The following is a 12647-nucleotide window of genomic DNA, read 5'->3' as shown; positions in this document are numbered from 1 at the left end:
TTGCAATTTATAATTAAATTAAAAACTTATAAAACGGAAATTAAAAATGATAAAACATGCTAAACGTCAAAATAATTTATTAGTATTGTATGGTCTAGTTATATTAGTTATTATAATAATTCTATAAATTAATTCATTCACACATTAATCACATGCAATAATTCGTACGCAAAAATTCGATTCTAGTTTATAAAACAAATAAAACACAAAAGGTATCATTACACAAAAACAATAAAGTAACATACACCAACTTAAGTTATTAATTCACAATTAAAATATAACAATTAAAAACCGTTACTTAGAAAGTCGAATATAATATATTTTTAAATTATTACTTGCTTACGATATTTGTACTTACAATAAATTAAATTTGTTATGAACATAAATATTATGTTTTTTAACAATGGCTCAGCCAACATTCTTTATAATATGTTACATGTAATCTAAATGATACCGTTGTCAAAACTATAATAAGAGAAATTAACACACATTGCAAACGTATATATTATTAATTTCATCTATTTTGGATTTATAAAGTTCTTTTATTTAATTATCTATAATAAAAGTGATGTGAACAGAGCAACGTTTTTATTAAGTAGTATTTATAAAAATACATATAAATGGAATGGCACTTGTATGGAAATTATTAACAATTAAATAAAAATTAATTGCAATTTCGTCTTAAATAAACAACAGAAACTGTGTTCATTAAACATTTATGTGGTAAAATAATTGTGTCCCGTTATTAATTAATTTTTCTGTTGCCAACCAACCTTCTTGTTGATTAGCGCAAGTCCTGGCACATAATAACACAGATTTACGAAGGAAAAAAATTAAAAAAGTTTTTAAATTGTTCTAGTATCGTTCGATAAAACAGCATGGAATTAAATAGAAATAAAATTTAATAAGACATTAATGAAGAGATAATAAATACATTAATATATTATATGAATAAAGAAAGTTATTAGAAAAAAAACTTGTAGGTTTATTATGTTAAAATAGAATATACAAAGATATTTAATAGACGTCTGTATTTTTACGGCAAATATTCGTTAATAATACTTATAAATTAAGCACTTAGTGCAGCTTATTTACAACTAAAACAATTTAATATTTCACGCGAGAAATGCACAGCTATAACATAATCGACATTATTTAAATGAAAATAACTTTACTTTTAATTTATTAAAATTTCGGACTCCTTGAAAACATAATAGCACTTTACTCTTTTGTTGAAATTGCTCAGACTGTTTCCTTAGGAACAATAAATGTGATAATCACAATGTCACTGTAAGAATCATCTATAAGATTGATTTGAAGTTTTCACCCATAAAACCATTTTAAACTCATGTACTATTTAAAACTGTTGTGTGACAAAATAGTGTAATTATTAATTGATAATACAGTGCTATCTCTATATCTATTTAGGAATAAGGTTGTTGTAGACAAAATAACAAATCATTACAACTTGAGATGGCCCATTTCTAAAAACGTTGGGTAAAAATATAAATTTATGCTCTAACAATTGAAGTCATTAATGATAAATTCGTTTTATTCTAACCTACAAAATTATTTACTAACGTTATTTTTAAGTAACTACGCCGCCATATTTAACCTATTTAATACCTAACACAGCCTGCGATCACAGCACAAGTTAACATTACATAATACTCGGGTTTATTTGCTACGCTATTGGACGTCCAGAATGTTCTATGCCTGGACTTTGGCTTGCAGTTTTCGTGCTTGTCGTCTGTCAGACACATGGCGTACGCCATTAGGTGTGGGACGAGAGATTGCTCGTAGCTGGAGGTGAAGAGGTGCTGCCAGGGGCCGAGCGCGAACACTGCGACGTCCTCCCCCCCGTGGGTCTCGGACTCGAGGGGGACTAAGCTGGGGTACGAGTAGTCTAGAGCACCTGGAGAGGGAAGGTTAAAGGTAAGGTTCGTAAATTACAAATTTTAAAATTAGGTTCGTAAATTATAAATTTAAATTACCAGTTTTTAAAGGGCAGGTTTGATATTTGAGTGATCTTCGTTCAGAATACTATTATTTCGTAATCTTTTCTGCTAAAGTTTTCATAAATAATAACTTTTAAAATAATGACTTTTTAAATAACTATACAGGAGGGTTTCGCAATGTGATTGCTTTTGTTGTTCATACTATTATTTCGGAATATTTTTTTTAAGTGTACCGATATAATTTCATATTGGATTCAAATACATATTAAGATACGGTTAAACAGAATAATCGATTTAAATTATAAATGAAGATATATGTTAGTTAGTTAGTTCTTTGTTTCTAACAATTATGGAAAACGTAAGTATTTAAGATAAATAAATCAAAAATATGTAATTTTGGAAGTAATCTATTTCTGAAACTTGACATATAATTAAATCAATGGTTTTACGTCTAAACTATACTGATATTTAATATCCCTAACAAATCATTATAGATATTTGGTGTATAGTCATCACAGATAACATAATACTATACTAGGCATTCAAAACTTTTATGTTTTATATTATATTATCGAAGGATACTTACGATTTGAGAACTCGCTGTGTAACGTGACGTCAACTCTTCCATTCTCATTGATAGAAGTGGCTTTGCCATTCGCGTAACTAATAGTAGTATAGGGTTTCCCATCCATACCACTTGCTGTATCCACAACACCCAGGATATCATTACCCCTTGAAGGATACCCTGCTACTGTCATGGTATGCGCGTGATCAGAACTGACGACAATGAGGGTTTCCTGAGAGTCGGTCAGGTCTCGTGCCTTTTTGACAGCTTTGCTGTATTCCACAGTTTCATCCAACGCAAGATGGGCGTAACTGTCGTGGTGGGCATGGTCTATTCTACCACCTGAAATGGTTTTGACATTGTGGGTCAATAGAATATATAGGAGAAGTTTTAATACAAAACATCAATGTCTAAAGATTCTTCCCGAACAATGTAGCAGAAAGTTACATTACATAAATCTAAGGCCTCAGGCTGCTTGGGGAATGTTAAAAGACACAGACAAGATAATAAGCATTGTTAATGAAAGTACCCACATACTTTTTATATTAATTTAACCAAGTAAAAGAGATCTCCTACAGATAACTGACTTGGTTGTGTGTTGGTGCTTTATGACTCTTTCTTATGTTTCAAACAACTTCAAAAGCGGAGAAGTTTTACAATTCGACTTTCTTGTTTGTGTTGCGTCAGAACTTTTTTTGTGGTGTGGGTTGCTGGGTGAACTGATTTTGATGATTATTTTTTATTTGAAAACAGTTTTAAGACGGTTTAGTTTTTTGTGATTAATATTTTTTTGACGTGACAACGTCTTAAATTAGGTTGCGGCTCGGAGTCACTCATGAAAAAGTGTAACGCCCGGTAACGTTACGATGAGTCACCGAACTATGATCGGTCCGCCGCGCGCGCAGCACTAGAGAATTAGGCGCATTGAATCGGCGCGTGCTTGTGTCTCTGTCTCTGTCTTTTAGTAAACAAAATGTATATTCTATAGTTAAAATTTGTGCAATTCTTATTTTCGTTCAATTCCTTGTTCCTATTGTGCAATTTAATAATATTCATATCAATAAATATTCTACCGAGAAAAAGACGTTGTCACATAAAATCTTCGCCCGTAAAACCGACTTTACAGGCAACCATTTTTTTTTTAATGAGTTAAGCGATATGTTTATAATATTGACACTGGTGTATTAATATTTAGTAATGATTGATTTTAAATGATTCTTAACTATGAAATGGATTTAGAATTATTACAAGCTGTACAAAACCTAATACATTTGAGATGCCGTGCCACGCATAATAAATATAATTTAATATCCTTTAAAGCTATTTAACTAAATTAATCACCAATACAAACCTTCAACAAAGAGGAAATAACCCTTCTTGCTTCTGCTCAACATTTTTATCGCCACTTCGACCATTTCCTCCAAGGTAGGCTGGTTGGAAGCCTTCAGGTGATAGTCCATGTGGTCATTCTGAAATAGACCTAGGAGATATTCCGGTAGGTCGTCTGAATTGAACACCTGCAAATATAAAATAATTTAAAGTTTTACACAATTGCTATCATATCAAGATCAGTATCAAGTCTCTACGAATAATTTCAAAAATTCCCTATGTTTTGATTTGGTATTTGTATTTAATTCAGTGTATATAATGATTTTGAAGTGCAATAGCTATTTAAAAAGTAGAGAATTTAATGGATCTGATTGTTTATCTTTTTCTATTTCAACATCAGCCCATATATGTTCCCACTGCTGGGACACAGTCTCCCATGAGGGTTCAGGCCATAATCCACCACGCTGGCCAAGTGCGGGTTGGCAGATTTTTCTATTGTGACTTACTTAGTCAGTCGAAAAAGTATAGTTACCTTCATAAGTTCATTTCTATCAGTGACGTATTGATGGGTGGCGTTCTTTTCCATCTTGTCCACATGCCACATGTCCGTGAGGTCGAGGCCATCGTTGCGTCTGCCTGTGTTGTTCGTGAGAGGTGAAGTGATGTTGGGCAGGAATTCCCGCCTGCCTCCACCTAGTATTACCTGCAAATATAAAATGGATATTTAGAACAGCTATTATATTATTTAGTATATTGTGCAGTTTCATTGGGTTATATTGTAACGATTGTACTTACAATTTAACCAATGCATTGCTTTGAAATATAAGTATTTGGATTGATTATAAATTGAATTAAGACTGAAATTCTTACACCAATAATAATATTTGTAATGTTTTATTTTAAATAAAATGTGATGTGTCGGGACATATAGTGCAAACATAATTATTTTTCCAACATCACTCAAATGCTATGCGACAAAATTGTGTGTTTCATAAGAGCAGTTAAATTTAACCAATTTGAAAATTTAGCGTAACTATCTATCTATGCAAAAGGGAGGTCGTATGAGCTACCCGATTTAAAACTCAATATCGTCTTTATTTTTGCCTATTTAGATTTTTCACTGGAATAATAACTGTTAAAACAATGAAACATTACAAAAATACTAGTATCCTTCTTCCTACTAATCCTACTTAATAAAATAAAATAAAAGTTTGTAAGGATGTGTGTGTGTTTGTTGCTCTTTCACGCAAAAACTACTGAACCGATTGCAATAAAATTTGGTAGGTAGACAGCTGGATAACTGGAATAATACAAAGGCAACTTTTTATCCCGATACTCTTATGGGATACGGACTTACGCGGGTGAAACCGCGGGGCGCAGCTAGTAGTATTATAATAAAGTTTTTTAACATACCACTAGCAACTTGACATAAATTGAACGTATACTTATGATAAATATTAACAATGTACAAACGCTTTATTTTCCAAGCAAAGCTATGTGCGAAAACATTAAATATCACTACCTACTCATTATATAAATCGAAAACAATACTGTTTAATGCAACTTAACACATCTATATACATAAGTATATATATATATATATATAAAATGAATCCCTATTTCACTTGGTATGGTACTTTTGCCTTGCGAAATTAAGGAAAAATAAGAAAAAATATCAGGATAGCCGCAAAATTGGTTCGTTTGCGAATTAGGACTTTGACATTGTCCTAATTTTGTACGTAAACACATGTGTATTCTAAGTATTCGGAATACAGCTAAAATGAATTTAAACTGTATAGTATTAAACGTCTCGCGTCAACGGCCTTGCTTGCATCAGATGGAAATATCTCGATAACGAACCGCGAAGTCGCGAACGCCGTCACACCGTAAAGTTTCCAATTTACATACAATTTAGCTAATGTGTCATTGTTTAAAAAATAATAAAATTCAGAACTAATTGAAGATAATGCTTGTAAGATAAACGTATTTTATTTCAACTCATTGCACATTCAATGTCATTTCTATGACGTTTTGCGTCACCAAAGGAATTGACGACGACCAAAAGAAGAACCGATATTATAATTTATTTTCAACCGACTTCAAAAAAGGATGAAGCTATCAATTCGACTGCATTAATGTGAGAGTCGAGCACTCATAAATTATCAATATCTCTTCTTTCTCACCTTAAACTGCCGTCCAGGATTGTTCATAATCAGTTGATACGCGATATCCCGGCAGCCCAGAGCCAAGCATTCCTCTGGCACGTCGGCATCTGACTCCCAGTTTCTCTCGGAGCTGTGCGCATACATCCCCGCGGGCGAGGCGTGGGATACACGCGTTGTTGTTACCAAACCTGAAAAATTTGAATGAGGAATTAAACTCATGCGTTTACAGAGTAAAACAATCATCATCATCATCATCATCATCATCAGCCCATATATGTTCCCACTGCTGGGACACAGGCCACCTTAGAGGGTTCAGGCCATGATCCACGCTGGCCAAGTGAGGATTGTAAAGTAAAGCAATATGTCAGTTTATATGTATAAAGGTTGTGGCCAACAAGCAAGGTCTTGCCTCGAATATCTGAGTAAGAAGTTTGACTTTAGGTGTATTTAATATAAAAGTCGTAAGCGAAAGTTTGTAAAGATGTGTGTGTGTTTGTTACTCTTTCACGCAAAAACTACTAAACCGATTGCAATGAAATTTTGTACGTAGATAGCTGGATAACTGGAATAACATATAGGCAACTTTTTATCCCGATATTCTTACGGGATACGGATTTACGCGGGTGAAACCGCAGGGCACAGCTAGTTATACATAATTCCGATTACCTTCTTATTTCACCTTTTATTACCTAAATGTGTACTGACTATGAAATCTATTTCGTCCTAGTCAATGACGCATAGTCAAAAGATTTACATCAATAGAAATGACTCTTTAGTTATAACTCAAAGCGCTGATTTATTTAAAATATTTAATTGCTGTTCCTCCATTTTCGTATTTAATGTTTCATTGTTCGTAATGTTCATGAAATCATTATTATTAATTTTAATATATTGCAGGTGCAAAGACGTCACAATTCTCTTGTAATAAGAATTAAAAAAGGATGAATAGTTATATATCGGACGTTATTGTATATTGTAATGAAATAGGCAAAAGTATAGGTTTTTAAAGTAACCTATACTTTTTATTTGTTTAAATTTTGATAAATTTTACTTGAAGTTGAAGATAAGCACAAACCTTGGCTTCATTTTTCATCAAATATTACAGTGTTAAGATAATATTTTATCATTAAAAATTTTGTAATTTAAATTCCATTTCAAGGATATGATTGTACAAATAAACACTCCTTTCAAATAACAAAATATGATAATATGAAATAGTATATATTTAACAGACGATTACAAAAACGAAGGAGTTTCTCAATTCGACTGCATTTTTTTTTTTGGTTTGTCACTCGATATATCTGTGAGTTTTAAAATGGTTGACGTGATTCTTTTGGTGTTTGATAAATAGAAATTTCGATAACCATTTTTGTAGACAATACTTATTTAAGAATTTTACATTTTGTACATTGTATTAATTTGGTCACATAAAACAATCCCTAAATATGTAAAAGTTTTTAAAGTTTTTATTATCTCCTGTATCACGTAAAAATAAAAATATGTCCATAATAATCAACTAATTGGCAAATATATCTGTTGTCGTAATTATTATAGCTTCAAGTTTGAATGCAATGCACAGCATGCGGACAAGCAGGAAAATGCCAGTGAGTTGTTTAAATAAATCTCATGCCTAATGTTAATTTTATGTGGTCATTTCTATTGGCTTACTATATGCTCGTATTTGATTTTACTCGAGGATATACATTTAGATTTTAACGACGGTTTAACGGATTTCGAACGTGATTTATTCGTTTTTTTATTAAACCCCTATTTCGAAATATTCGAATACCATATTTCGAACACTTATAAAGTGTTTTGTGTCTCCCCGTGAAAATGCTTTGTGTGAAGTCTTCGAATGAATAAATTAGATAATATCTAGATAAACGTCTAGAAATATAATATACAGATAATTATTTTAAAAAAAAAATTTAATCGCCTTCAAACTTTCAGAACTAGACCAAATTTAAAGAGGAGGGCACCGGCATTAAAATAAAAAAATAAATCATCAAAATTTAAGGCAAAAAAAAAAAACACTCGAATTGAGAACTTACTTCTTGCTTTGAAGTCGGCTTAAAGTTGAAAAGAAGAACTTAGAAGCGCATCGAAATAATCAATATAAAGTATACACTAACATTAAGACAATTGAAAACCATTCCTGCAAATAGGTGCACAAACATTTCAACTTACCCACATCCAGACCGTTTGCTAACGCCCACTGCCCGATAGATGGCGCCCAATTGGCCTTATGCAGTTGGGAGAAACATGACCCCCTGGTCACATTGCCGTCCAGACCGATCACACCATATTTGGTCTTCACGCCCGTGAGGTAGGACGTGGCTGTGCATGCGGAGTCTGGAACTTGTGCATCTATGCAATAAGTCTGAAATGTAAATAAGAAACGGATTTATTCATTATGATCAAAAAATTCTATTGATGGTGTCCAAAATGTATGTATAAACCTTACATAACAGAGTCGCTTTATCTGTCCTTATGTCCCTATGTATGCTCAAATCTTTAAAACTACGCAACGGATATGGACGGGTTTTTTTTTTAATAGACAGAGTAATTCAAGAGGAAGGTTTATAGTATAATAATATCTATTAAACTACTCCGAATTAAAGCGTGCGAAGCCGCGGCAAAGGCTAGTTAATGATATATTAATGTATTAATTATTGTATAATAATCAAAAAACCTGCCGTACTTTTTCCCCACAAGTATTTAAAAAAGGTTTATTTGTCATTAGGGTAGAGAAAAAGTTAAATTTGCTTTATGTATATGATATACCAATTATAATAATAGTAATTGAGTACGTAACGTCGCAAAAACAAAGCGAATTACCTCACAAACTTAAAAAAAAATAACGCAAAACGTTTCACATGTTTAGTTTTATTTCATATGTTTGCTCTGCGAATAAAAGTTTCAACAAGTCTAAATACAACGGACATTTTTTGACATCTTGACACGTGCAGATAAATAATGTCATGAGATGTCACTGTCACCTTGACAAGTCCATTGTTTTATATTTCCTATTTAGTTTCCTTCCTTTTATTGTTCTTTACATTGATAAGGTAATTCCAAATGGCTTGCTTCACGTATTAATCTTGTGTAATGTTTTATTTGTGTATAAAGTGAATGATTAATTATCAAGAATAATTCTTGTAAACAGTTACCCTGTTTTTAATTAATTTCTTCAATTGTATGTAAAAAACCGTCCAATAACAAACTCCTTGCTAACAAGTTTATTTTTATCGACTGGATGAATTTATTATTATTTTTTTTTTATTTGAAAGTTGGTGCTTCGCCTGTGGCTCCATTTGAATACATCTATTTCTGACAAACACAAGCCGATTCAGTGTTTTGTCAAAAATAATTATTATTCCAGCAAAACAGTTCACCAACAGTGGCTGCATATGACGTCACCGGTCATGATCAAAACGAATGGGTCCTTACACGCATAGGCGCATGTAAAATTGGAAGTGAAGACGTACGTGCGACCTCCCTAGTTCCCTTGAACGTGGCATCGGCCAACGCATTTAACCAGCTAATGACATAAGCTGGTCACGGCTGGGGTCTTCTGTGCTAATGATTAGATTTATGTACTACCTAGTTAGTTACGAGAACTTGGGACTTGTTAATAAATGGTTGAAAAAATCTTTGCTACAATGGTTAATACGGTTTCAAACGGATTTATTTATTGCATGAACGCAGTTTATTGGAACATCGTTAAATGAAGGGGATAATAATTCTCAGTATGTAAGACTTAAAAATAACTCCTCTATTTGCACAGACAGGTGACACAGGTGAGTAATTGCTGATTATTCCATCCGGAAGCTAAAACGGTCATTAAAATGAACAGTTATGCTATAAACAATGAATTTTAATAACACGTTAGTTTTTTCGTCCTTAATATATTTATTTACTACTGTGGCTATAATTATTAAGAACTTCTTTTATAACATCCTAGCGTCTAGTACGTCCGCCCCGGTTTCGCCAATGGTACATATATAGCCTATAGCCTTCCTCAATAAATGGGCTATCTGACACTGAAAGAATTTTTCAAATCGGACCAGTAGTTCCTGAGATTGGTGCGTTCAAACAAACAAACTCTTCAGCTTTATAATATTAGTATAGATTTACACTTGATGTTCAATTTTCACACTTCTAAAAGAAAGCTTTCTTAATTAGAGGCTTCAGTTGAAAATTAGCATAGATAAATATAGAAAAACCAAGGTGAAATCCAATAACTTTGGTCACGTAAATCTACAGTACAGTAAATATATAGCTCTAGTGTTATTCTATACTTATAATACAAATCTGTTTTATCAAATTTCTTTATATGCTTGTTTGAACGGGCTAATATCAGGAACTACTGATCCGATTTAAAAAATTCTTTCATCTTTAGATATTGTTGTAATAATTGCTATAGGCTTAATAATATATATCATGGGCGAATCCGGGGCGGACCATCAAGTTATATCATCATCATCATCATCATCATCATCAGTCCATATATATGTTCCCACTGCTGGGTCACAGTACTCCTATGAGGGTTCAGGCCATAATCCACCACGCTCGCCAAGTGCGGGTTGGCAGATGTCACATGTCGTCGAATTTTTGATTCTTGGACATGCCGGTTTCCTTACGATGTTTTCCTTCACCGTTTTAACAGTGGTTATGTTATCCACATATGCAGATAAATTGAAAAATCAATTTATTTCCTGCACGCTCGCCCGGTCTCGAACCCCGACTTATCGATTTTGAAGTCCCAGTTTTCACCACTGAGCCGCCATTGTTATATATAAATGATCATATTTATTTCTGTTCGCAATTATTTCTTGGCTCAAAATAATACTTCACCTTCCATTCCAATTTTCTTTCTGTCGTTTCCGCACAAAGCAGGATAAATATGATTTTTTCCTTAAAACATATAAACTTCTATATATAAGTCTAAGGTCATATTATTTGTGGTACAGGAGCTACTAAACATTATTATTTTATTATTAAACTTCGTGTTAACCTACTAATGTTGTAAACGAACTAGACGCCAATAGCGATCCGCCCCGGCTTTGTCCGTGGTACATATATAGCCTATAGCCTTCCTCAATAAATGGGCTAACTAACACAATGAATTTTTCAATTCGGACCAGTAGTTCCTGAGATTAGCGCGTTCAAACAAACAAACAAATTCTTCAGCTTTATAATATGATATATTAGTATAGATTTGTAATTAAAATACAGTTGCGTATTGTTCAGATGTAGTCGCATTATAAGTCATTGACATAACGATAGTGAAACTCTGTGAGGAAATCTCCCGAAAAGATGTACAGTTGTGAACAAAATCAGAAGTGTATAATCGATTGTTTTTGTTTGTTTTAGTGACTATTTCGTGTTTGCATGTTAATGGACAATTATATTGTAAGTATATTATGGAAAATTGTAAAAATATCTGTATTTAAACATCCGTTGTGCATCTAATAATAATTAGAATACAATTAATTTTAGTAACTTTATTATATTACTAGCATTCCGTCTGCGGGTTCGTTCGCGTTGTCAAATGAAAAAAATGGACTGTCCGGCTTTCCCCGCATAGTTCCAGTTCACGTGGGATTTTTTGGATAAAAACTATCCTATGTACATTCTAGGGTCAGAAAATGTTTCATCCAAATCAATTTAGAGGTTTAGGCGTGAAGAAGAGACTGATAGACAGACAAAGCTACTTTCGCATTTATAGTATTAGTACGGATTTATTTAAATTTTATACAAATTATATTCAATAATAAATTATGTAAATGATATTTATGTTGATGATTGGAATTTGATTAGATTTCAAATTAAACAATAGCAAATTCATATATAAATGAAAAGAAAGAAAGACAGAATGTGATGCACTAATCAGTACCTAATATATTATATATTGTTTCTTAGTGATTTTTTTTATTGAAATAAATTACAATAGAAAATACAAGGCTCCAAATATTGTATTTTCAACACGCTATCAAATAAGATTTTAAAGTATATCACATATTTACTGCTCTTATACCATATTTAATAATAAATTTTAAATTATTAGAAATACTATCAGGTCATGCAGCCCTCTAAATATCATAAGTATACTTTATAAAACATCATGGTCCCATCCAATGTGTCCAAAGCTATCCTTAAACAAATATAATAAACAACGATAATTGCTAAACCATTGCATTTGACAGTACAATAACAGATTGTTAGCCGCTTCAATGAACAAACAGATCAGTTTTATTGTCGGGCAGTTTTTATCAACTCTTCCCGGATATTGTAAGACACGACAAAACATCGATTACTGATTTTTTTTTTAATTTATTTTGGCACGTTGTCACTTCAATGTCCAACGAATGCGGTGTTATAGTTGCATATTAATTCTTGTTTATATCATAATCATCAGGAGCTTTTGTGCGCTTCGCACGCATTATATTCGCAGTGGGTCAATAGATGTTATTATATACATGAACTTGCATCTTGAATAATTTTATCTATTTAAAAAAATACCATCAAAATCCGTTATGTACTTTAAAATACACACATATACTTAGTCTGGCCATAAATACTGTTACACTTAATTATAAAAAAATATTACATTTGAATTTCGAATCT

At 32.3% G+C, this 12647-nt stretch overlaps 1 protein-coding gene across 1 annotated transcript in view; it reads right to left on the bottom strand.

Annotated features, from left to right (window-relative positions):
* Nucleotides 1–754: 754 nt before the first annotated feature.
* Nucleotides 755–12647, bottom strand: part of LOC119838726 (membrane-bound alkaline phosphatase-like) — a 20562-nt gene continuing 8669 nt past the window's right edge. The window contains exons 3-8 of the mRNA XM_038364815.1: nt 8205–8397; nt 6036–6205; nt 4385–4555; nt 3875–4040; nt 2545–2865; nt 755–1915 (exon numbers count right to left, since the gene is read on the bottom strand). Coding sequence (XP_038220743.1) covers nt 1620–1915; nt 2545–2865; nt 3875–4040; nt 4385–4555; nt 6036–6205; nt 8205–8397 — 1317 coding nt within the window. The 3' untranslated portion in view covers nt 755–1619. The remainder of the gene's footprint in view (nt 1916–2544; nt 2866–3874; nt 4041–4384; nt 4556–6035; nt 6206–8204; nt 8398–12647) is intronic.

The sequence above is a fragment of the Zerene cesonia genome, unplaced genomic scaffold (assembly GCF_012273895.1).
Source record: "Zerene cesonia ecotype Mississippi unplaced genomic scaffold, Zerene_cesonia_1.1 Zces_u004, whole genome shotgun sequence".
Taxonomy (NCBI): domain Eukaryota; kingdom Metazoa; phylum Arthropoda; class Insecta; order Lepidoptera; family Pieridae; genus Zerene; species Zerene cesonia.
Note: the sequence above shows the minus strand (reverse complement) of the source record. Positions and strands in the feature narration are given on the sequence as shown.